Here is a 27,201-nt window from a genome sequence, read left to right as displayed (position 1 = left end):
GGGACTTTTCCAGATGTGTGTATATTCCACTTGACTTCCGGTCTACATTTATCTATTGCAGCAGCATCTATAGTCTCAGGAATGAGGAAGGGGTAAGAGATTGGATTGGAGAATGGATAGATTGAGTGGAAAAATACAGACAGGATATCCTCTCTCAGAAGGTCACGTCCCACCATCAAGAGTTGGGGGTTTGTGGTATTCTGAAGCCCTCTCTCTAATTAAATGGGGGAAGAGGTGCCACGTCTTTTCCTCTTCTGCTCATCTCCCCCATTCCAAATCCACTCCTCCTTCACTCTAGTTAAATACCACCAATTGCATATTTAAAGTAAAATACTGAAATGTGAATTTCTGTGGTGAAGTGTGGGATGTCCTGATGACGTCCCTGAAAACCCAAAGCCAATCCCTGTGCTCCGAACTCAAGGTTTATATTTAGAAGACAGTGTGGATCCTGTCGTTTCAAAATGCTGTAAACATGTTTGTGTGGTTATTTTTAGCTTTTACAGACTTTAGTGAACTTTCAAGTTGGCAAGTCAGACACAGTCAGTTGTCGTCTGTTACCTCAGATGCCGGCACTTTGTGAATGACTCTGATTGTCTCATAGGGTTTCTAACATATTTAAAGCAGATAAGTGTAAGAAGTTATCTTGCGTCGACTGTGTATTGGGGTGTATCTATATCTGTACGATTCTGCATAAGGCACATAATTTTTAAGCATTTATGAACTGTATAACTTGGGTAACAGTTTTGCTTGGAGTTGAAGACGAGTTGGGTGCTGCAAATGGCACTGCTATTCCTCTGGCAGAAATAGCTAGTCATTTTCTCCTTCTCCAGCCTTTCTCTCCTAGTCTTCAAGCATTAAATCCTCATACACAAATCCTTAAAGTCACTGTTGTTTTCAGCCCCTTGTATCTATTTCCTATTGGTCGAAGGTTATGAGGCTTGAGTGGTATAGAGGGAGAGATAGAAAGTTGACAGAAACAAGAAAGCTGGGCTCCTTTTTAGGGCCAGCACTCCACAGAATGGGCAGGGGAGCACTGAACCATTGAAAACAAAAAGTAGTAAATGACTAACAGCTTTTCTCATATGATGAGATCATTGTCTGCATGTAGCATGAATGAAAAAGTGACTTCACTCAAAGAATGATGCTTTAGGGAAGAGCGACACCCCCTCTGTCGTGGTGGGGAAGGGGCAGGGGGTCAGCAGCAGCAGTACCCGGGCTGAAGCTCCCACGTTTGCATCAGAGATCTTCCTGATTTCATTATCTTGGAGTAATTTTTGTACATGTTCAACTTTGCAGTTAGTTCCCCTCTTTGCATGAGGTTATTCTTCCTTGCATCTTGAACTTGCTATATTTCATAGTTGGTGTCTCCAGAATGCATAATTTATGTATTTGGAAGTGTCATCCTAAGGAAAACTTCCAATGCCACATTTCTTTTGTTCTAGAAGCTTTGGTGTGAGTTTTATGTTTAGAAGAAAATTGTACTAAGCGTTATTTTGGCTTATTATGTATAAATGTAATTATGGAAATTTGAAATTTGTTTTTGTAACACTTCAGTGCTATTCCTCTGGTTCTTAATGTTGTTTTTGAACCATGATCCAAGTCTCAATGTATCCGTGTTTTACTTTATTATGAATTGTGAATGTTCAATAAGAAACATAGAACAGAAAATGAGAACGTTTTTTGTGTGTTTTGCTGGAAACTCAAAACACTAGCTCTATTCCAACATTAATTATTTTGGATTGGATAGCTGAACAAGAAATAGAGTTTAGAAATTTGTTGGTTTTATGGAAGATAATTTTTTTACATTTTACATTCCAGATTTGTTATTGGTATTCTATTTTTTTTTAATCTCAATTGAAGTAAGCATGTTCCTTTCCAAATAGTAATAACAACATAGATGACATGCATTTGTGGGGCAAAGTGAGTTTGTGGAACACAGTAAAATCAAGAAATAGGTTCACATAATCATCACCATCCTGGGCGCCCAGCTAATGGCAGCGCACCACAACACATGATGGGCCTAAACCCTAAGACTCTTCAGCGGTTGGTATTGCCTGTCTCGCAAGTCAGACAAATGGACTGTAAGACTGCGCTGTCCATTTAGCAGTTAGTAGCCGCAGGGGACTAACTTAAATAAATTAGAAAATCAGTTCCTCAGCTGTTCCAGCCACTTTTCAAGTTTTACATGGTGCCGTGTGGCCAGTAGCTGCTGTGAGGGCCAGCGTCGTCCTTTCTCGAGTTGCGGAAAGTTCCGTTGCACAGCATTGCTCTAAACGGCAATTAGAATGTATGTCTGAGCTAGAAGATCTTGTGACTTTAAGATGTGATACCAACTTCCTACCACTTCGGCAGTAACATTTAATTGCAATTCTCACACCTTACTTTTCAGTTAAACAAGGTACAATTGACATCATGCTTCGAGCACATGGCAGTTTGCCCATATTCTCTCTCGTGACGTCACGTTCCGCCCTTGGGCACTGGAGTATCATTTACACAGGCACACATATGTGCAACGACACTGAATGTGTGTGCGGAGAGAGGATTAACTATAATTAAGTCCACTACCACAAGTAATATTTCATAACTAAAATATGTGGAAGTCCTAATACCGTAGGCACTGTCTGAGGTTGTAGTTTCGCAAGGTTTGTACATTGGCGGGGTTCATACTGAGTTATCTCTTGATTAAGTTAGTTTCACTTTTTGTTGACTGAACCTTGGAGAGGAGACTTGGTAGGATTTATGGCTGAACTCTTACCGAGTAAGAAGGCCTGTTGCTTTGGTGGATCACCCGTTTATGCGGAGACTCAGTTAGTGGACAGCAGAGCCCCTGGAGTCACCAGGAGATGCTAGTCCGTTTCTTCAGGTAACAGTCCTCACGCCTCTTAGGTCACCAAGACCTTGATGCTACGCACTATGCGCAGCACGTAAAGAGGAATAAAACAGGATCTGCGGGAAGAAAGCAGCCGTACAAAGGATACTGGACCTGCCAGAAGAAGAGGGTGCTCAGGTAGCAGTGTGCACCAGGCGTTGGGGCCACCCCGGAGCAGTCCGCTCTACCTGGCACAGGTGACAGGTGACAGTAGAAAGGAAAGCGTTGCCAGCATTCTTTCACAGTTTCCAGTTGTTCCAAATGGAAAAGATTAGTTCCTTGCCAAAATCTCTCAGTATTTTGGAATTATTGTAAACAGTAGGGGGAAGAAGTCCTAAGAATGGTTTTCAAAAGCATTTTAGTAAAAAAAAAGCATTTTAGTGACTATGTCAGACTGCTTTATGGAGATGGAGCATATAACTCACTTACTCGATTCCTACTGTCACCAGCCTCACTGGTCTGCTCAGGACAGAGGGGTTTCCCAAGGCATAGAACTTTCAGTTTTCTCAAACAGGAATGGTTCTGGGAAAACTGCGATGGTTGGTTACTCTACCTATTGTTGAATATTCCATCGTTTCAGTTATTTACTCATATAAATAATATTGTGTTGAATATTTTGATGCTCACGTATTTAGCTGCATTCTGCATTATTTCCTTAGATGAGACTCCTAGACATGAAATTAATGGCTCAGTGACTCTGGACATGTTTGGAGCTCATGTTGACACTTCACAGCCCTTTATCATACTTTTGCCGTTTTTAGCCAGATTGGTAAGAATCTGCTTGGACATTTTGTGCTACCTCTGCCTTCACGGGTTCTTAGGGAAATACGCAGGAAACAGGTGCACACTAGCTGTGGCTCCCTTTCTGAATCTCTAACTGGCCAGATTATGTACGATTCCAACTACATTTTCTTTTTTTCGCTTTTTATTGTCTCCCTTTTTTCACGTAAGCATGTCTTGAAATTCAGTTACACTCAACAAGCATTTATTACCTGCTCTGTGTTTAGTTTCATGCAGGACAAGGAATGTCCAGAATATCAAATCCGTAGGAGATACTGTCCCAGGTCCCCGTTAGAGTTCAGGAGCACCTGCTGCTCCGAGGCAATCCAGCTACCTTGTCAGGCAGGGCTGAAGTCCTGCTCCAGGAGGTGAAGTGGATGCCCTGACCCCATTCACCCATGACTGCATCCTGGTATGAGCTTCCTGACTCTTAAAGCACATCATGGAGAGAAGAGGGGCGATCAGAGGAAACCCCTAGCCGGCAGTCTTTCTTCCAGGTGCGGTTTCAGCTCTGTGTCCCTCAGGCCTTCGCCTCGGCCACTCAGGATGTTGCAGACTTTTCTTGGACCTGCAGAGCCAGGCCCTTGCCCCTTTCAGCCTCTTCCTGGTCAGGGGAAGGAAGCCAGAAAAGCCCCAGAGTCAGAGTTGCCCTTGCAGCCCTGACGTTGAGAATGTGATGAGCTCCAGGAAGGAGCCCTCACAGGTGACAGTGCCTGCGCCCTGCCCCTGCCCCGTGCAGCAGTCACCGCCCCAGGCGACCTCCGTCCCCTTGGGGCTTGAAGGAACGGGTTTCCCTGGTTGGGGCCCAGGTCTCTACCAAACTCTTCTTTGTAGTAACCAGTATTGAAGTGTTGTTCTGGTTCCGGCTTTCTTACCGTGAGCCGCGGGGGTCCTATGGACCCCTGAAACTGTGTACAATGTCATTTCTGTGCCTTTTTCTAAGAAACAGTTCCATTGCTTTTATCAGATTCCCCGAGTGGCCTGTGACCCAGAAAAGGTGTAAGAAGTGCTTTGTGTACGTTAAATACCCAGGAGTTTCCGCCGTGGCTTCTTTCGTTTGTTTGTTTGTTGTAGGACGGATGCCAGGGCTTGGAGGTCGACATCAGTTTAACAGTGATTTCTACAAGTAAATGATACATACTTTTAATTAATGACTTACAATTCCCTGATTTTTTCCCCTCAGGTACTGTAGTATTGATTTCTGAGTAAAATTTGGTTTTGTTGTTGTTGTTTTTGCTATTATGAAGTTGTTTCAGGTCCAGCTACTTTGTCTTTGTCCAGGCAATATATGTAAACTCCTATTAAGAGGTTTGTGGAGCAGTTGTTAGCCTACATCTAGGCATTGTTCTGCATTATTTTTGGTGTATTCTTTTGTTTATATTACTAAGCTAAAGTTAGCACAGATAGCACCAGGCTAGAAAATGGTGACAATGGTTTGAAAACAGGAAATTTTAGGCTTGTGTGTGTTTGGAACAGATGATCATAATGATAGAGCCAGTGGAGTGGAAACTTCCACCGAGCCTGTTTTTTCCTTATTTTGCTCTGTGAGAAAAGATGGTGCTTCCTGGAAAACAACTCAAGTCTTTTAAAGCAAGTGGTTCTCTTTTGTCCCTGTTTCATGGCTAATTTGTTTTTCTTTATTTTATTTACCCTGGTTGTATTATTATGGAAATTCAGTATTTTTAATAGGTAAAGTAATCCCCAAAGTGCTTATTTTAGATATTTAATATTTAGATATTTAGTTCATTACCATTTACTGACATGATTTTTAAAGAAAATTAAAGTAATTTGAATATTACAATCACCAGATTTTATGGGAAGTCTTTTAAGTATTCCCTACTTGCCCTTTTTTTTTAACCCCCTAAATTCCAGTCTTTAAAACAAAGTAGTCATACTTTGTCTAAACTATTTCCTGACTAAGACTCCTTCCAGATGTATCCTGGAATTCTATATTTAAAAGAAAGGCTAAATTCATTCACTAATTTCAGAGTAAAGAAAAGAAGGTATGTATTTCCATGTGTATATAAACTTTTTTGTTTTATGTACATCATTCCTTAGTTTTTAAATATTAATACTTTATTTTTTAGAGCATTTTTAGCTGTAAGCTTTTTAAGCATGTAATATTTTTTAAATTATAGAAGTAATAAGTGGCAGCTCCTTGAAAAAAATCAGACTATGACAAAAGTATGTAAAATACAAATAGGAAACTTGTCTGACCTTCCCATCCCTATTTCTGGAATTAACTGCAGTTAAGGCTTCCAGTGTGTCTCCTTCCAGACACATGTTATCTAAACATAGTTTGTGTGTACAAACAAACACACAATAATGTCAGACAAATGGAAATTCTACTGTATGTTTAATTCTGCAGGTTGCTCTTTTTTTTTTTTTTTCATTTGACAATTATCTTGTGGACATTTTTCATATATAGATTCTATCTCACGTTTTAAGTGCTTTGCATCAATTTGTTACTATATAGATGTCTCATCATTAATTTAACCATTTACCCCAATGAAGAAATTTAGATTAAAGTCTGTCTTACCAAAAATGGCATTTTCATCTTATGAAACACATATCTTCAGCACTAACATTTTACAGATTTCGGAGATCATACATAACTTTTGAATTCTACCAAAGAATTCATGGTAATGATCTTCTTTCCTTAACTGTCAGTTGTGAAGTATCATTTAAGAGATTTCAAATAAGAAAGTTCCACTGTCTTTTCTTTCCCAGCTTTCAAGGATGATACAGGGTTAGTAAAATTACCATGGTGATGTTTCTAGGGTAGTTGGCTCAAGAAAGTAGAAAGTGCTGTTCTGCATTTTGTCACATCAAGGCAAACTTTGTTAGGGTTTGGCAACGATCAGGGACCTAAATTCAGTCATCAGAGTTCTCTCTCAAGTGCTCTAAGGGCTGGTTAATGGGCTGCTTGGGACCTGTGTACTGAGAGTTCAGAGGAAGGTAGTCAGGAGGTCCCTTAACTAGGCCGGAGTTGAGGAAAGCTTCAAAGAAGAGGTCTTGAGCTTGGTCTTGAAGAATGGGCAGGAGCCCATTGGGTGAGAGAGGTAAGATGTGTTAGACTCAAAACAACAGAGTGTGGGTGTTTGGTGCAGTCGTCTGTAGAGGTGAGAGATCGAGGGGGGTTGGTGAGTGGCAGGTAAGTATGGTGTTAGAGAACCCTGTATGTCATCCTATGAAAGGAGTTTGCACTTTATCCTAATAGCAACTTTGGACTTTTTTCTTTCCCTGAGATCTTCTCCTCTAAGTTCACTGACTCTCTGCAATCATTCTGATGAACAGAAAACTTCAAAAGCATCCCCTGAAGGCTTTGAGGGCTTCGCAATGTGTAAAGTGTTGTTGCAGATACAGAAAAATTTAAGGAATGGTCTTGGTCTTCAAGGAACTTGATGTCTAGTTGGGGAAATAATTCATAAACATTGGAACATTTGAAAGTGTGTGTAGCAAGATAACAGATGGTTCCACACTATCCCATAGCAATGTAAGAGACATTTCAGAGTAGTAACTGCTGAATTGCCAAGAGTCCAGAGGGAAGGTGAGAGGAATGGGGAAGGTTTGCACAGAATCTTAAAGAATGGATTAGGTTTCCAACAGTAGAAAGGAGTTCAAACATTTGCCAGTGGGATAAATATTGTAAACAAAAACAAGTAGGGAGATCTATTTAACCTCACTGGCAACAGTAGAAGGCATGGTGAATTCGATAGAAATAAGCTTAAAAGGAGCTCTGATGGTTTTTGAAATTCTGTTTCATTGAGCAACCTAATTCTGCCTATTGGTTGGACCAGTGGTTCTCAGTCTAGGGGGCACTTTAGAATCATCTGTTGAGCATTTACAACTAGCTACGCCTGTGCCAGGGCTAATGCCCCAGACCGACGATCTGTCTGAGATGAGGTGCGGCCCTAGGCATCATTTTTTTTTTTTTTAAAGTAAGATTCTTCAGTTATTTCTTATGAGCAGTTAGAGTTGAGAATCACTGGACCACCTGACCTCTTTTTTTTTTTTTTTTTTTAGTCCACCTGTATATTGATTATTTCTTTAGTAATTAATTCTTCCAGTAAAGGATTCAGGAAAGGGGTTAGGGAGTCTTGGCAAGCATTTACAGCACGCATCAAGAGATTGGTTATACCACAGAGAAGTCAGAAAACAGCAGAGCAACAGTTATAGTGTTTTTATTTAAAACAGAGCCCATTTGCCATCTTGGGCCAATTAGTCCTATTTTGTGAATTTATTAATATTATTGCAGGTAATGGTTTGAGGCTAATCTGGATTGAGATTTTATTTTTCTCCCCATGAGATAATGGAACTCCATCTGTGGTTTCCAGGCAATGGGTTGATACCCACACTCTGTAGGGTGTATGATAAACCTATTTTAAGACTTTGATTCAATGTGACAAGCCTGTTATCAGTTTAACTTACATAATTTGCTTAAGTACAGAAAGTATGTAAAAGAATAATTCCTTTAAAATTAAGTTTTAAAAATACATCTCATATCTGTAGAGTTTTTAAGACAAATGAAGCTTATACACCTCTAGCTAGCCTGACAATTTGTTTATAAATGGGTGGGGCAGGTTGCAGTTATGTCGTTATCCCCATAACACATAAATAATGCAAGAACTTCCATGTTTTTATCCTTGCCTCCTTTGATTGGCGTATTCAGCAGATATAGACTGAGCACCTCCTTGGGGCTGGGCAGTGGGAAAAGAAAGATGAAAGGTGAAAAACTATGGCTCCAGCCCTCAGGAAACTCACTTGTAGAAATGTCAAACACCATAACTAGGATCGGGGTGGAAATGGGGAGTGTGGAGGAGCCCATTCAGGGATGGTGCCCTGAGGGGTCTGAGCTGAGTGTGGGGAGGTGGGTTATGTGTCACAGGGCAGCATTGTCAGGGCCAGAGGCAGGGCAGAAGCAGAGTGTTAGTGGAACTGCCATCATTTCTGGTGTGTTGGGAAGGCAGCAAGGCAAGAGGTGAGGCCGGGGAGACAGGGAGAGGCTTGGAGGGCGCTGTGTGCCCTATCCTGTCGGCGGTCACTGAACACAGGCAGTGGGTAAACGGCAGTGCAAATACTCCAAGCATTATGGATATCTAGTTTGGTATCTTATATCAATTTATCTCCACTGGGATCCATGGACTATATATAGTCTCTTCTCCTTGGACGTTAATGTAGTAGCCAAAGTTACTCTTAAAACCCTGGCATAAGACAATGTCACTAGAGTAGGGTGCTTTACAGCTACTTCAAAATGCAGACCTGTTGAGGAAGTCTTATTCCTGCATCATTTATTCAACTTAAAATTGAAATGATGATTGCATATAAGAAAAGACAACAAAGTAAATTTGCATTGTTCCTCTCAAGCAAACCTTCTTGTAATGGAAGTCCAGTGTGAAAATTATTTGTCACATGAATTTTGTTTAAAATTGCTTTGAGTGTTCGGTTTTGAAGGTTTCTAGAAAACTTGCCCTTTTTTGTCTGTTACTGCTGCAGGATTGGAGAGGCAACGTACAGCTTTCTATGGGGCTACCAAGGCAGCAAGGATAAAAATAGGGCAAACTTTAAGAATCCCAGATATTTTCAGATAACAAAGACTGATTTATGTGGGCCCATTTTGCACTCTGACAAAACATAGAGAAGCTTTTGTGCTGTGATTAGCAAGGGTGCTGATGTCAGTTCTCTTGTTGAGCATCAAGCTTTATTCCGTAGCTAAATTGTGCTTTGTACCATAATCCAGAGAACCTTTGTATCTGCCTTATTAAAGTGTGTAGTTTATGTAATTGCTTTTGTTTTCCAGTTTAATCTGTGCCAGATTCAATGAGAGTGACTCATTTTGTGACTGAGACAAACATTCACATTTGGACCATGTTAAAAATAAATAAATAAGTGGCAGGTGCTGTTGGCTAAAGTCTGTGTTTTAATGTTGTAATTTCCTGCTGTAAGAGTTCATCTCTTATCCTCTGTAATCACTAGTGCAACCTATCTACTGCACCCTGATTGATTGCTACTCATTTCTTGGCTATTTATTTTAGTTTCCAAGAGCCTTTTAAATTTGAACAGTATCATTTGAGCAGAGAAGCAAAGAAATGGCAGGGGAGCCACCGTTAACCGGAAGACAGAGTGACACATAAGCTGTAGCAGAAGGACACATTCCATTCTTTTCTGTTGTTCTCCTAAGGTGTTTTGTGCATGTGTTTTGGTAAAGCTCTTAGCTATGTTTATTTATTATATATATGTTCAGTATTGGAGCTCTTTTTCTCAAGTGGAAGAGTTTTTGAAAGCACACCTTTCTATTCAACGTGGCCCATCTGCCTAATCTAATATGATCAAAATTTTACAACCATAGAGTCTTAGGGGAATTCTTTCAATTGTACCGGATGCTGTGCTATATATGCATTGAGTATGTAATGACAAATGGTCACTGTTTTCATGGACTTCACAATCTGCTTAGAGAATTAGGTACTAAATAAACACAAAGAAAATTAAAATTGCAAAATGACGATGATAATCACTACATAGGTAATAAAGTATATTACATAGATAATAAGGTCCCTAAAACTGTTCCCTACTTTACATTGGGGGTCGTTGGGAAGGGAAGGCCTAGAAGGTCATAGCCTGGCGAAGATAGGGAAAGAACATACTAGACTCAGGAAAACCATGCGCAAAGTCTCTGAGGCAGGAAACAGTTTGGCATCCTATTAACTGTATTATTAGAAGAGAGCAGTGACAATTGATAAGCCTAACTATATTAAAAAGATTATAGAGGAACTTAGACAAGCACGGCAGCATGGCGCTATTTAGTATAGGAGCAGGTGATCCTCCGTACAATACAGGTCAGTGGCCTCAGAGAGCTGGAATACTTGGTCTGAGTCATTGGGGAATGGATGGATTATGTTCAATGGCTTATGTCGTAAGGCATTTTAGAGAGATTTCCATGCAAGACATTAAAGTTTTAAAAAGTCATTTCTGTATTTAAAGATGGAACCTTCACTATCTGGAGAAATCACTTACTAAAAGATAGGATTCCTTGATAGCCCTAGATAAATGACATAATACTGTATTTTCTTTTCTCTATTACATTTTACAAGGTTTACTGCTTGAGAGGGAGGTATCCATAGAAGCATAACTTTATTAAGAGATGACATGTATTTATTTTGAAATAAATAGATGTCTTATGTATTAACTGAGTGGATGTTTGTAATCCAGAAAGCAGTGCTACATTCATGTGAATTAACACATTAATGCTTTTTTTCAGTGTTATCTAAAGCATCTGTAAGAACTCTCCACTGCCTTTCCCTGGACACTGCTAATAGTTTACTCTTTACTTGGAGCTAGAGTGAGACTGAGATGTTAATTTAAAACCTTGATGACATTATTATTTAAAATTTTATTTAAATTCAATTTGGCGGCATACAGTATAGCACCCAGGGCTCATCTCATCATGTGCCGCCCTTAATGCCTGTCACCCAGTCACCCAGTCACCCCATCCCCCCCAACCCACGTCGCCTTCTGCAACCTTCGTTTGTTTTCCAGAGTTAGGGGAGTCTCTCATGAAAACCTTGATGATATTAAAGAACTACATAATATTTTTAGGCCTTTGTGATATTTCTATTAATCTTGCTGAAGGATTGCACCTAGTTTTTCCATGAAGGAATGCCTCACCATTTTGGGATAGTTCTGCAGATCCTTGGCCAGGTTTGCTGTATTCTCAGATATTTTCATGCATAGTAAATATTTCATCATAATTAGTCAACTCCTTGAGAGTGGCCATCATGAATTACCTACTTGTGTTTCTTCCTACATATATTTACAATGTAATCAGTAACTTACTGAATGATTAACTGGCTGATTTACCATTTCCTTGAATGGGTGCAATTTAAATACTCCATTAAAATGTTGAATCTTAAGTTATCACCCAAGTTAATTCAGTTATGAGTACGGTTTAAGTTCTTCCAAGAGGAAGACGTTCAAAGAGGAGTAAAGCTTAGTATTGTTTCTGGGCAGAGTTGTTGGGTTTAAAGACTGCTGAAGTGGACTGTTGCGGTTATTTGGTTCTGCTTTTCTTATTTCATCAGTGTAGATTTCAGGGAGAGTAATAGTAAAAGAATTCTAGGCTTCCTGATTCAGGCATTGCATCAGACTCAAAATTTAGCAAATCTTGCAGAGGGAGTATGTTGTGAGTAGGTATCCAGATTGCCACTATGTTTTGGGAAGAGAAGGAAAAAGAGAAAGGAGAAGGAAAATTGCAGCCTACACTCGGGGAATATAGATCTTATCCATATGGTCTTTGAACAAATAGACTGTCCAGAAGGACATATAGTCCATTTCTTTGCTTGCTTTTCAGCTGAGAAATCAGGAAAGCTTCTGAACCCCTTTCCCCTTCCTCCTTGCTACTTATGCCCCACCACCCCAAGAGATGAAAGAGAGAGAGAGAGAGATCGATCTGTGGCTTAAAATACGAAGGACTCTTTTGAAGTATCTTTATATTTTTTTAAAAGATTTTATTTATTTATTCATGAGAGATACAGAGAGAGGCAAAGACATAGATAGAAGGAGAAGCAGGCTCCATGCAGGAAGCCCGATTCGGGACTTGATCTTGGGACCCTGGGATCACGCCCTGAGCAGAAGGCAGACGCTCAACCACTGAGCCTCCCAGGTGTCCCATGAAGTATCTTTATTCTTTATGGCATGATATTAAAGCATGAAGAAAGTTATTGTTTTTCTTTTAATGTGGCAAGATATACCTAACATAAAATTTACCGTTTTAGCCATTTTCAAGTGTAGTTTCAGCGGCGTGAAGTACATTCACTTTGTTGTGTAACCCTCACCAGTGTCCATCTCCAGAACTCTTTCATCTTCCCAAACTGAAACTGTACCCACTAAACACTAACTCCTTATCCCTGCCTTCCAGCCACTGGCAACTACCATTCTGCTGCTTGTCTCTGTGAGTTCGATTGCCGAAGAAGGTACCTCATATAAGTGGAGTCATACAATTTTTTGTCCTTTAGCGACTCGCTTATTTCATTTAGTATCACATCACAAGATTGATCCATGTTATAGCGTATGTCTGATTTTTCTTTCCTTTTAAGACTGAGTAATATTCCATATGTATCTATATACCACCACATTTTATTAATTTCTTCACTCATCAGTGGATACTTGGGTTGCTTCTACCTTTTGACTATTGTGAATAATGCTACTATAAACATGGGTGTACAAATACCTGTTTGAGACCTTGCTTTCAGTTCTTTTGGATATTTACTCACAACTGAAATCTTTTGAGGAACTGCCATACCATTTTCCATACTATTATGGAAACAATTTTACATTCCCATCAGCAGTGTACAAAGGTTCCAATTTCTGCCATTGTCGCCAATACTTGTTATTTTCTACTTTTTTGATAACAGACATCCTAATGTGTATGAAGTTGTATCACTGTGGTTTTGATTTGCATTTCTCTAATGATAGTGATATTGAGCATCTTTTCGTGTGCTTATTGGTCATTTATGTATCTTTGGAAAATCTGTTCAAGTCCTTTGCCCATTTTTAAATTGCTTTTGTTGTTATTATTGAGTTGTAAGAATTCTTTATATATTATAGACATCAGTCTTTTATCAGAGAATTTATTTGCAGATATTTTCTCTCCTTCTGTGACTTGGCTTTTCACTCTATTGATCAAGTCCTTCAGTGTATAAATTGTAGATTTTGATATATACCTATTTTTTCTTTTGTGTTTCTTCTGCATTCTTAGTGGCATATCCGGTTAGTCATTGCCAAATCCGATGTTGTAAAGCTTTTCCCTATGTTTTCTTCTAAGAGCTTTATAGTTTTAGCTCCTATGGTTAGGTCTTTGATCGTTTTAAATTTATTTTTGTGTGATGTAAAGTATCCAACTTCATTCTTTTGCACGTGGATATCCAGTTTTCTTGGCACCATTTGTTGAAATCACTGCTTTTTTATGTTTAATGAAAACTAAGTCTTCCTTGGTTGGTTGACTTGATATTACATATTAGTATAATATCTTCTAATATCAATCAATATCTTCTAGTATTCTATTAGAAAATCTAATAAAAATAATAAATATGTATATATAGACACACTGTTAATTGATGCATCAGTAAACTTTGCTGGAGTGGTAGATTCTGTGGAAATGAATAATAATAAAACACATGACTTTCTCTACACAATGTATTTGTAAAATTGGTTTGATGAGTGAGCACCTTCTTGAAAAATGTCATAAATTAATACTAGATGGATATTTTGTTTCGTTCCTAGGCATGGAAGAGGAGATGGTTTGTGTTACGCAGTGGTCGCTTAACTGGAGATCCAGATGTCTTGGAATACTACAAAAATGATCATGCCAAGAAGCCTATCCGTATTATTGATTTAAATTTATGTCAACAAGTTGATGCTGGATTGACGTTTAACAAAAAAGAGTTTGAAAACAGCTACATTTTTGATATCAACACCATTGACCGAATTTTCTACTTGGTAGCAGACAGTGAGGAAGAGATGAATAAGTGGGTTCGTTGTATTTGTGATATCTGTGGGTTTAATCCTACAGAAGAAGGTAAGCTCAAGATTTTATTATTCAGCCAGAGTTCTCCTTTATTACTGCATTTTTAGAACAGTTATAAAATTCTTTGTTATTTCAGTTACACAATATAATATTTTGTTTATTTTTTATAATAGCTAACAACATTTGGAATCAGTTTGGGGAGAAATTTTTAGGAGAGATTTAACCATTATGGGCCAGTGTCTAAATAAATGTCTTCAAAAGATGACAAGAAGACATACTTATTTAAGAGCATTTCTTGAGTCTGTATATATCAAGTTGAACCTTATAGTGCTGCTGATGTATGACTATTTTTCACCTATTAAAAACATCATTTTCATGTGGCTGTATTCTTTAGATGTTCTCTTAAAAACTAGGGCAGCCCCAGTGGCCCAGTGGTTTAGCGCCGCCTTCAGCCCGTGGCGTGATCCTGGAGTCCTGGGATCGAGTCCTATGTCCGGCTCCCTGCATGGAGCCTGCTTCTCCCTCTGCCTGTGTCTCTGCCTGTCTCTCTCTCTCTCTGTCTCTCAGGAATAAATAAATAAATAAAATCTTTAAAAGACAAAACAAAAACTATATTGGATTATGAAGTTAGGAAATAGCCAAAATGATTACCAGTACCTATGAAAAGCAAGTGACTGACTATCAGTCACAAAACATGATGAATAAGTAGCAAATGAGTTGCCTTAAACAGAGGTCCTAAAAAGAGCATGGAGGGGGATGGGGCTCAAGGTTTGGATAAGACATAGTGAAGAAAAGCTTCTCAGGTAAACTGTAGGCTTTTGAAGGAAGTAGAATTTCTACATAAGTGAAAAAAGGGATACAGAACCCTCTAGGTGTTGGGGCAAGGGAGAGCAGGGACCCAGAGATAGAACAGCATCCTACTTGACTCTAGAGCAGGGGGCTGTGAATGATAAGGGAATGGGGAGAGTTGCGTGAGGAGCTGAGATTTAGAATGCCTGTCCTGGGAAGACCTGAGTGGGTTGAAGTTTCATGAAGAATTCTACAGGTGGAATTCCTTTTCAGGTGCTTTAATATAGCTGTTCTGACCATTTATTCCCTGTCAACCTCTCTACTTCTCTTTCTTTTACAACAAACACATATCTAGGGGACTGCAATACACATTTAGGTTTGTAAAGTCAAAAGTCAGAAATAAAGGTGACCTGCGGCCTTTAACCTTACCATCTTCATGGTTATGCTCACATTTACAGTGTGCACTTCCAAATATCTATATTTAGGAGTGCTGGAGGTTCAGTGAAGGCTGGAAAAATTGCGTCAATAATCAACATCAAGTTTTGGATTGAAGTGAAAGAGCAATCATCTCTAATTAGCTCAGGTCAGCCTGCTGTTTCCTTTCTGGCCAGTCAGCAGCCCACAAGAAGGAGCCTTCCAGGACTGGGATTGGCCCAGTGGGGTGGGGAAAACCCCTTGACGAGGACGAGGGGATCCAGAATCCTGAGGGGGCAGCACTGAGACAGGAAAGGAGGCATCCAGTTTAGATAGGAGGCAGCTAATGAACTGGAGCTTTTCAACAGAGCTCTAGTGATTGAGAGCCTCAAGAAATTGTTCACGTGTGGAACTGTGGAACTAAGGCTTTGGTGGTTTTTGTGAAGTTACTAAATATGTTCACATTGTAAGTGGGTGTGGGAGTATTACTTCTAACTCCATTTAAACTCCTTTCCTATCTTGCATATATATAGTCTATATTTGAGTGTAGTGGAGGATTTTAAAGAGAAAGTCACAAATGAGATAGCTCTCTAATGGTTACTTAATGACCACTCAGTAATGATAATTTTGGGATTAAATTACTACATTAGTTTCATTATGGGATGGATTTTTCAGTTAAAATAATTTAAGTCCTCATATATTCTTTTGGTCGATATTCTTTTGCCTGCTACCTGTTCAGTTTAGAATTTGCTTTTAGTGACATAAAAGTAGACCTCTGTCCTCGTTGGTGCCTGTACGGATTCAGCTGATCTGAAAGACTAAGCAGTAGGTGTTCTTCCATCTGTCTTTGTTTTCTGTATAATTCTCCTAAATACAATTAACAAAGGAAATGAGATACCCTCGTAGAGATACATTCTTTAGCCAAGGAATAGATCTAGTTTTTGAAAGCCCATTCAAGGGTGGGTAGAGTTGAGAATAAGGGTTTTGAATGCATAAGTATCTGAGAATTTTGCAAGTTTCAAGGCATGAAACTGGTCCATTTGTCCACCTTAGAACGACTCTCCTCATCTGAGAGTTTGATGAACACCCAGTCATCTCTGAGAAGAAAGAAATTTTTGTCAGCATTTGAAAATTGGTTCATTAATTGGCCAAATTATTGAATTTGCCAGAGCTCTACTAGGCTTTGGACATTCTTTCAACTTACGGAGGCAGATGGTAAACATTACAGACGTGGAACTGAGTGAGCATCTAATGTGGAAGGATTCATATGTAGAATAGTTCATACAGTTGATGAGTCCAAGATACATACTGTGTGCGCGTATGTATATGTGTGTGTACATGTATATGTATATATATGATACGTAATCATACTTTATTAAAGTATAATTAAGTATGATACTATAGGACTGTGTTAATGTAGTTCTTACCTTCATAGAGCTTACAGTCAGTCTAGTAGAGACAGGCAAATACTCTAGGAATTGTAATACTGGTGGATAACTATCCCAGTAAAGAAGAAATAAATAAGGACAGATAGCAGCTAATTTAGTTTTAAGAAGGTCAGGAAAAGCCTAGGTAGTTTTAAATGGCTCTTGACTGTAGCTGATAATGGCCTAAGAACTTTATTTTGTACTTAGTGGAACATTTTCATTGATATTAGTAGCCAGAATCAGCCACAATATCTATTTTTCACTTTATAAGCATAGTAATATAAGGAGGGGGGCAAACTCCCAAATCCTTTTAAAACAGATAAAGTACATTTGCCCTGAATGAAACTCTCGATTTGTGAATGTTTTATCTTCACAATATCAATAAAGGGGAGACTGTAAGAAAATTAATAGTATTAATCAAATTTGATACATATAATGAGTTGGTTACCAAAACAGCTATGCTAACCATAACTCATCTCTTCATTAAAACAAGCCACTAAGGATTTCAATTTGCCAGTGTTTTGTTTTTTTTTTTTAAGATTTTATTTATGCATAAGAGACACACAGAGAGAGGCAAAGACACAGGCAGAGGGAGAAGCAGGCTTCATGCAGGGAGCCCAATGGGGGACTTGATCTCAGGACCCTGGGGTCACGCCCTGGGCTGAAGGTGGCACTCAACCACTGAGCCCCCAGCGCCCCTTGCCAGTACTTTCTAAATGTAGTTTACGAGCTATATCTAAATGCAACTGCATTGTTTTTTAAATTCTACAATATGGATTTTTTTACAAGTTCATCCTGGCCTCCCAAATAGCCACAGTTAGAAATATCTTACCATGATGTTGAAGACTTGGGCTTCTCTTAAATCATAAAGTTGTAAATAAATCAGTAAGTCCTAAATCATTGAAAGATGAACAGTCCTTCATTGTATAGTATCAAGGAGCCACAAAAATATTTTACTGTATAATTTTTTGATTTTTCGTGCATAGTAGCAAAACTGTAAAAAGGCTTTAAAGTTAATCACTGTATTTCTTTATTCATTTGTAGTATCTGTAAGATTTATATCAAATTCTAAACTGCAGAGAACTGCTATTATCCTTTGTGATCACGTTCATGCAGTTTATATGACAAGATAAATATCAAATTACGTGTGTTCTTCTATTTACTTTACCACCTACTTTATATTCTTTTGCTTCCAAAAAGATCTCACCACCAATCACTAAATAATAGGTGTTTTTGTTTTTACCTAGATCTGTCCCTAGAGCCGTGTGCTCTTCCCATATCAGAGCTGAGTATGCTCTCACTCTTGGCTTAAAACTAATGACACAAAACCGTGTTTCACTATACTCGTGTCAGCCTAGATGTGGGAAGAAATATCCTATGCTTGGATATTACAGTCTGAGAAAACAACTATCTGCAGTCCCTATGAGAATAACTAGTTTTTGCTGAAAACAAAAGGAAAGAGGAAAAATCTGACCTGTGTTTTGATTCCAGGAACCTCTCAAAATATCGTTACCATGTTATTTCCGCTGCCCCAGGTGACCACTGCTATTATTGAATACTCAGAATGCTGGCAAGCTGAATCTGTTTTTAAATTCTAGCTCATTGAACTGTGTGCAGTTCCTATGAATGCTTTTATTTAGCAGATTTGAGGGTAGAAACTAATTTCTTTTGTTTTTCTTGGAAATGTGCAGATTTATTTTTGTTTCTACACTGAGGTGGAAGCTGTTAAATCTACTAAACAAGTGCCAGGAAACATAGCCTAAGGACTCTAAGCAGCTAACTAACTTGGCGCAGAGGTTCCTGGTCTAATTTCAGGGTAGAAGACTAGAAAGTTGCCTTGTATCAGTCAGTTGAGTTGCTTTTCTCAAAATGCCCAGATAATAGTGGCTTAAAAAGTAGTATAGATCTATCTAGAATAGATCCCTATTTGATACTCTTCACTTTAGAAAAGTAGGCAAACTAATGTAAGAATATACATATGCTCTCTTTCCTGTAAGCAATTCTTAATTAGAGAACTTTTAAATTTCTTTTTATTTACTTTTTTATTCAGGTATAATTTAAGTAACAGATCTTAACTGCACAGTTCAACATAGTTTTATATATCCATGTATATCTGCATATAGAAATAGAAATTTGTATAACTGCCACTCAGATCAAGAAACGAACATTTCCAGCCCCCAGATGGTTATTTCATTCTTTTTCCCAGTAAAAACTCAGAAAAAAAGCCCAAATGTAACTATGATTTTGCTTCTATAACCATAGATTAGTTTTGCCTATATGTAAACTTTGTATGAGTAAAACCATTGAATATGACTTCTTTTTTTCCCCCCCAATAAAAGGCTGTGAGTTTTCTCCATGTAGCATGTGGTGAGAGTTCTTCATCTTCTGTATCTTACATCTTTTGATGGGCATGAACCCCCAGTTCTTGTGGTTGTGTACCAGTGGGTGGAATTGCTGTATCATAGGTTATATGCTAGTTGCTTTCTTACCAGCAGTGTAAGACACTCCAGTTATGCTACATTCTCACCTACATTTGATATTGTCTGTCATTAATTTTAGCCATTCTAGTGAATGTGTAGTGTGGTATCTCATTGTGGCTTTCATTTGCATTTTCCTGAGGACCAGTTCAACCAGAGCATTTATTCAGTTTTGGTTTTTGTTTTCTTACACATTTTCAAGCTACTGCTCTTGAGATCTTGATTCACCGAGCTCCTGAGATGGGGCTCAGGTACTAGATCTTTAAAAAAGTGTTTCTGATGCCATGGCACCTCTGGATAAGAACTAGGGTGTTTTCAGTACGTCCTAAGGGTTTTAAAAGTCTCCCAAGAATGTTTGTACAACCTGTTATGGAGATAATCATGACAAAGAAGAGAAAATATTTTAGCTATGATTGGGCTATGATTAAAGATCTTCAATTTTTGATTAAATAAATTGAAGAAATTGGGACGCCTGGGTGGCTTAGTGGTTGAGTGTCCACCTTCAGCCCAGGGTGTGATCCTGGGGTCCTGGGATTGAGTCCCACATCGGGCTCCCCGTTTGAAGCCGGCTTCTCCCTCTGCCTGTGTCTCTGCCTCTCTCTCTCTCTCTCTCTCATAAATAAATTTAAAAAAATAAATAAGTTGAAGAAATTGCAGGTTGCTTCACTGAAAATTGCAACTACTGCTATTTCTTGTTTGTATCTGTCAGATTTACTTTTACAAAATACTCTTCTATGAAAAATGGTGTGTTCAGAAATGAGGAGATGGTTTCTTGAGCATCAGTGATAATGCATACTCTTTGTGGGTAGACTTACTTGCTAAGTAGACATACAGCCTATCAAAATGCTTCTCTTGACAAAAAAAAAAAAAAAGTTGACAATAGACCAGGTAACTAGAAATTGATAGAAACAGAGTAACACTGACCTAGTTAACCTTTAATTGTGAACATAGAGGTAAAATTTTTGCAGTAGAAACCCAAAAATATCCTATCAGCAAATGTAGCCCATCTGGAAAGAAAAGGATCTCATCTAGTCTCTTGACAAGGACATAAGCAGTATTTCAGTTTTATTACCAAATGCTAGATACAGTATTGGCAGTAGTTATAAAATCAGAGAACCGGTCACATTAACTTTGAAATATTCTACTTATCAATGAGAAAGAGTAGATTTGCTTCCCTGGGCTTAAGCTCTTATGCCTTTTGATGTATGTGTATATATACCTACATATGCATGTTTGTGTAGATATGTTGTTATTTTGAATGTTTAGAGGCATTATGTGGGCACCCCAACTTCTGTGAGGGACACTAACCCCATGGCATTATGATTCCAAATAGGATAAAACAGTGCATTAAGCTAGGGATCATGTGGACCAAATTATTATTTGTGGCTCTCCTCACATTATAATTTGCTTCTCTTCACTAAAAGATGATTAAGGCTTACCTTACCATTACTTATTAGCTTTCTTAGTAAAATTAAATTAAGAATTTGCTCTAGCAGCTTATGAAGTCTTTAATGGATGCTAATTATACTCTTTATGCCTTCTGAATTAAGAGATAGGGAATAATTTTACACACACAAACAAACCCTAAACTGATACTTGGTTCTCAGAAACTTGATTACCAGCATTACTTAAAGCAGTAAGTTAGAAACCCAGGTGAGGCAGAAAGCAACAAACTTCGTCTGCTCAACTACTTGTTTGGTAGAATGAGGCAAATCACGTCTTTATAAAGTGGAAGAGAAGTTTATTTTTTCAGACCAGGTGGTTAGCTTTGACCAGAAATTTTATATTAAGAATATTCAGAGGATCCCTGGGTGGCTCAGCAGTTTAGTGCCTGCCTTTGGCGGGGGGCGTGATCCTGGAGACCCGGGATCGAGTTCTGTCAGACTCCCTGCGTGGAGCCTGCTTCTCCCTCTGCCTGTGTCTTTGCCTCTCTCTCTCTCTCTCTCTCTCTCTCATAGACTAAGTCTATTTTAAAAGATATTCAGAAACACTGCAGTGCTTGCATTAAAATGTGCAGAACTAAGTAATATTAATATGCGTAAAATAACCCCAAAGACAACTTTGAAGGCAGTGCATTATCTGAGCCAAAGTGGTAGAGCAGTGTTCCCTTTCCTTTTAAACTCCTTTGTATGCCTTGTTATTTAGAATGGTTGGGCTTGTTTTTCATGGCTGTTTGAAGGTCTTTTCTTTCGTGAGCTTGCTAGTGAATATAATGCAAGTTCTCTCTAGTTTTTGCCTCTTAGAAGTAGATGTAAGCCTTCCCATATTGTGATCAAGATATTACATATTTTTGGATGGCGCTCTTAGAGTGTATGTATTATGCGAAGTGAAATAAGTCAGAGAAAGGCAAATACCATATGATCTCACTCCTATGTGGAATGTAATAAATAAGAAACAGATGAACATACAGAGAGGGGGAGTGGGAAGGAGAGAGGGAAACAAACCACCAGAGACTCTGAACCATAGAGCATAAACTGAGGATGATAGAGGGAGGTTGGTTGGGGGTGGGCTAGATGGGTGGTGGGTATTAAAGAGGGCACTTGTTTGTAAATGTGGAATCACTGAATTCTACTCCAGAAACCAATAGTGTACTTACTGCCTGTTAACTAAAATTTATATATATGTATATATGTTTATATATATAGCTCTGCACCAATGCCTTCACTGTGTAAGGATATGTAATAGCATGAAAGTAGAAATAGCATTAATGTCTATGAGTCACAGAATAGAATAATAAATTATAAATAAAATATATTCATTGATAAAACACTCTCTCAATGTTTAATGCATCTAAATTCATCTTTTTTCCTAAGGAGTGAGCTCCAAATATCAGAAACACTGAAGAGAAAAAAGAGTTTTAAAAATAATGCATATTGTATAACACTATTTTAATTTCAATAAAACACTAACAAATACCAAAAAAAAGGAACCTTTGAATCCCAGTCTTTTTTCTTTTTTCCAAATATTGAGAGAATCTTGCGTCTATAAAGAGGGTAAGAGCTTTAGTCATTCACAGATGGGAGAAATGGAAGGTTAAAAATGAGATGGTCCCATTGTATTAATAAAACAAGGTCAAGGTCAGACAAATGTGATTGCCTGGCTAGGTGATTCTTTTCCTACCTAAGATGAATCACACAGTTCATTTAGTGTATAGCTATCAAATTAAAAAAAAAAAATTAAAGGGCGAGTGTATCTATAAAAATAGCCACCTGGAAAACTTAAGGAGTTATAGTGGAAAATTAGAATTCTCATATTGTTTTACAGAGTGACGTATTTTCAGTGTTGAGTTTCATTTGTTTTTGTCAGAACTAAAAATGGAATGAGGTTGTACAATTTTACCACACCTCTGTGGTATAAAAAAGAGAAGTATGTAAATTATGTTTGTGAATACAGCCTGTAGGGTATAGTAAGTGCTTTCTGACCACTCTGCTTCTTTTCTCCTCAATGTTGTATATGTTTTTCCAAAGACTTTTCTTTAAAAGGTAAGTATTTTTCATAGTTCTATTAAGTTTAACAATCCACAAGGATTTACTGAGTCACTGATTAATCTATGGCCTTTAAAATTCCCTTAAATGAATCTTTTAGATTTGTAATTGAGTCAGAAGAGTAAAACATTATTTCATAAGTATATTATATATACTATATTTAATCAACATCTGTTAGACATATTAAGATATTTATGAGTTCCCACTGAAATCATAGCATTATGTCACATAAATGCCCTGCCAAAATATTATTCTATTCTCAGCATTTTCTTTTCTCACCTTTTGTAAATAAGAAAGATATAAGTAATAAATGTGTGGCATAGAATGTTCGATTTTATTAGATGAGCTTGTATGAAGATTTGCCAGTGCATGCAGCATAACAGAGATAAAAATGTTAGAAATTAGCTCAACTTTTATTTACTCAGGCTAAACTGTCCAACTGAAAGAAGTCTTCAGACTTTTAATTAGCATCTAATAGGGCTCAGATATTTCTTAAGGAGCAAATTCCAAACTGTACATTCAATTGAATGGGTCTTGAAGATTTGGAAGTATCCTTTGCCTTAATTTCTTCCAACATGACATAGAGAAAGTGCTATGTGAGTTTGCACTGGGTAAATGAAACAGTTCTGAGCACCTACAACATGGAGGGCAAACTGAGGTATAGGAGTTCTGATCCTTTTCTATTCTGACACAGATAGTAAACAAATTTGTTTTTTCATATATGAGCATTTATCTTTTTCTGGGTTTATAGCCTTGTATTCCTATCCAGACGAACAGAATTTTTTTCTTCTGGGCTCCTCCACGTTTATTTGGTAGTGTCAAAGGGTTTTCAACTTGTTTTCAGATTACTTCACTCTAAACAATTTAGCTAGTTCCATAGGTCTTCTCAGAACATTGTTAAGTGCTTAATAAATTATTTCTTTACTTGCTAGCCCCTTTTGCATGAAAATTTTTTACAGAAGTCCAGTAAATGGTACTTGAGGCTATAAGCTAAGGGAAGAAGAAATGTCTTAAAGACAAGTTCCTTCCCAGAACATGAATCCCACAATTAGACCTATTTCTCCTTAATCTGCTGAGGAGTTGAAAGGAAAAAAATGAATAGCAAAATAAAGATGGGACAAAGAGGTAGTCCTTGTGCCTGTAGATGCCACATAATAAAATGGACCTCCTTGGAAAGTTGGCTTGGCTTGGGAAACACTTTGGTTTGTTGTTTTGTTTTAAAGATTTATTTATTTGAGAGAGAGTACGGTGGGGAGGGGCAGAGAGAGAGAATCCTCAGGCCGACTCCCTGCTGAGCGTGGAGCCCAACCCAGGGGTTGATTCCAGGACCCTGAGATCATGACCTGAGCTGAAACCAAGAGTCAGGCTCTTAACTGACTGAGCCAGCCAGGCACCCTGACTTTGTTTTTTATCATAGAAAAAATCTCTCTCTTGTGCTAAGATGATAGAACATCTTCATTGTCGGTAGCCTCAAAACTAAAGACTGTTCAAGGCAAAGTTAACCGCTTTATTACAGCCTCTGGACAAAAGAACCCTATTCTTCAGATCTCTTTGACAAGAGCCAATTATTACCTGTATAATGTTGCTATTTAGGTAGTATTTGTTTCAACTGACATTGTCATGATTTATCATGCTTTTGTGTGTTTAAACAGTTTATCTCCAAACTTTGAAGTAGCTTTATTTGAGAAAAAATTCTTTAATTGGAATAGATGATGATAGTCACATTCTGGTGTTGCAGATCCTGTGAAGCCACCTGGCAGCTCCATACAAGCTCCAGCTGATTTACCTTTAGCTGTAAATACAGCGCCACCATCCACCCAGGTGGATTCATCCTCCAGTGTTCCACCTCCTCCGTATCAGCTAATTAACCTACCACCACACCTAGAAACTCTTGGCATCCAGGAGGATCCTCAAGACTACCTCTTGCTAATCAACTGTCAAAGCAAGAAGCCTGAGCCCACCAGGTAAACCACAGATGCCTGTGTCTGCGTGTTGTGTGTGTGTATGTGTGTAGTGTGTGCACACTTAGAAGTCTTACCTTTAAACTTTTTAAATTCTGATTTGAAGGTTTAAGAGAAACACAACTATATTGGCTTATATCTTAGGCTTATTATATTTCAGGGTATATTCCTCTAACATTTTTGATATTCAGGAGATTTATTGAAGAAACATGTTCTCTACTATCTTGGCAAAGGAACACTTGTACGTACAAGGCTCTCTTGGAAATCTGTCTCCTGTTTTATAGTCTTTGTTGCAGACTCACAGTATTACTTGCTTAACAGATTTCACTGATTATAAATGGTGATCTTGCTCCATTTCTTATGTGATTGTAAACCAGCCAAGGGTCATCTTTTGTTTCTGAAGAAGGAGAGGAATACCTACTACTAGAAGATTTTGAAAGCAAAACGATTCCATTGCAGTGAGTGTGTTGTGGTTGCTTTGGATCTGTGTGAGAAATTAATTATACAGGTAAAATCCCAATATAGCAAATTCTGTAGGATATACAAATTGGGTTTTAGTGAAATTTTATGACGTCCAATATATCGCTCAAAACTAAAACTCTCTGACCATGATACCTAGCAATGAAGCAGAGCTTACTCTGACTTTATACATTTTTAAGTAGAAGAAGCATATGGATTTCAGTGCTTGTCCCAAGGTATTATACGTAAAGCCTTTCCCAAATCCTTGGTTTCCCCATCATCTTCATTCCTACTCCCTTCTTTTCTTCTAAGCTGTATGATATTTTAATTTGGTCATCCTTGTCATTTGTTGTTTAGTAATTGGAAGGCATGAGGTAACGGTGAGAATTGGAGCCAGAAAATGAAGATCCAGGAGCCCATTTCTGCCATTAGCAGCCGTGTGATAGTAGTGATGTTTGGATGTTTACACCTTGATGTGCAGTATATAAAAAAGTGGGAATGAATTGCATAGTAGATGTGAAAGGTATTTTTTTTAAACAGAATGATTGGATATTAAGCATATTATACCGAAAAAGTTGTTGTTTTCATGGAGAAAGTGACTGTTACTGGGCTAAGATCATACAAAGTGCTCCTTCAGTTTTTATATAGAATTTGTCAAGAACCATGGTTTAGTTACTGCAAATTATTCCCTGAGATAATGGAATACAAACATTCCATAGATGGGTTTCTACATGTTTGTTGTAATGGGATTTTACCTGTTAGAGTAAAAAAAGAATCTTTTTATAAATCAACACTAGTTAATAATATCAAATTCTAACTTGATTTTGCTTGTTTGCTGTGAGTATTTAAAATTACACATTCGCAACTTTGTTACCTGTGCTACTAACTAAGATTTTATTATGGAGATTCACAATTATTTTTTCGACATCAGCTTTTAAAAAGCCAATAGCAAAATGGCAGTTTTTAGAACATTTTCTTTTTATATGGTATCTTTCAGTGATTGGTATTACAGCTTTCCTGTCATAGTGGAAATTATTCTCAGAATCCTTGCTCAGATATATTTTGAATCTATATTTTGCAGAAGTGACAATTAATTGACAAATATTTATTAAGTATCCACTATGTGCCCACTATTTTGCTAGGTGCTGTGAAGGTACAGACTAATTACATAAGATACAGCCCCTCAGAGTTTACAAGTGGAGCTTGTGAAGGAGTCAGAACGTGCAAAGCGTTAAGTGTTTGTAGATGACAGCAGGAGCATTGCCTCACAAACTTTGATTCATCCTGCAGGACTCAGCTCAGGCATGTACTCCTCTAGAAAACATTCCCCCCAAACTCCCAGGCTTAACTAAATGCCTGTTTGGGTTTTCATAGCATCCTGGTTGTGCCTCCTTATCTGTATTTTATCACAGAATTAGAAGTAGCTTGATATTTTAACTTCTTCTTCACCAAACTATAAGCTAGCCAAGGGCAGGGTACTTATTACTCATTGTACTTCTAGCTTCTCTTAATTCACCTGTTTGAATTCAGTGAAGTGCAAACTTTAGAATATGTGTAGGCTCATTAGAAGTTCCTGAAATGGACAGTGCAAGTGTTTTTTAAGGTGGAGGGTGAACGCTTCAAAGGAGGGATAGGATTTTGAACTACCCAGATTGGGTGAGAGAAAAGGACCCTGTCATTAGCAATCTGCATAAGAATTATTTGAGGGAAAGGCAAGGTGAGAGTGAAGGGTGGGAGAAAGGTGAGGAGGAGCGCCTGCCTGGAGTAGAGGGTTCCACTGCAGGAGAACATAGGGTACGCCCGGTGGAGCCAGTGATGGTAGCCTCAACACCAAGTAGAGTGGCTTGTTGGCTTTTTTTTTGGTTCTCACAGCCTGTTGGGACCCTTAACAGGATTTTCTCAAAGTAGATGAGTAATACGGAAATCACATCCTGAAGATACTGACCTTACAGCAATATAGTAATGTGGTCCCTTGGGTCCATTAGGAGGAGAAACTGGAGGAAAGAGATCCTCAAGGG

The 27,201-nt window shown here is 38.2% G+C and overlaps 1 protein-coding gene across 10 annotated transcripts in view; it reads left to right on the top strand.

Annotated features, from left to right (window-relative positions):
* The window catches only part of GAB1 (GRB2 associated binding protein 1), a 115,404-nt gene that overhangs the window by 62,812 nt on the left and 25,391 nt on the right, over positions 1-27,201 (top strand). For 6 of the 10 annotated variants that reach the window (XM_072788235.1, XM_072788239.1, XM_072788242.1 and 3 more), the window contains exons 2-4: positions 13,928-14,222; positions 24,502-24,727; positions 25,102-25,182. In XM_072788235.1, coding sequence (XP_072644336.1) covers positions 13,928-14,222; positions 24,502-24,727; positions 25,102-25,182 — 602 coding nt within the window. The remainder of the gene's footprint in view (positions 1-13,927; positions 14,223-24,501; positions 24,728-25,101; positions 25,183-27,201) is intronic. The other 4 variants (XM_072788240.1, XM_072788237.1, XM_072788245.1 and 1 more) reach the window with 1 other exon arrangement.

The sequence above is a fragment of the Canis lupus genome, chromosome 20 (assembly GCF_048164855.1).
Source record: "Canis lupus baileyi chromosome 20, mCanLup2.hap1, whole genome shotgun sequence".
NCBI classification, from domain to species: Eukaryota; Metazoa; Chordata; class Mammalia; order Carnivora; family Canidae; genus Canis; species Canis lupus.
The sequence above is the reverse complement of the archived record's forward strand: the minus strand, read 5'-3'. Positions and strand labels throughout refer to the sequence as shown.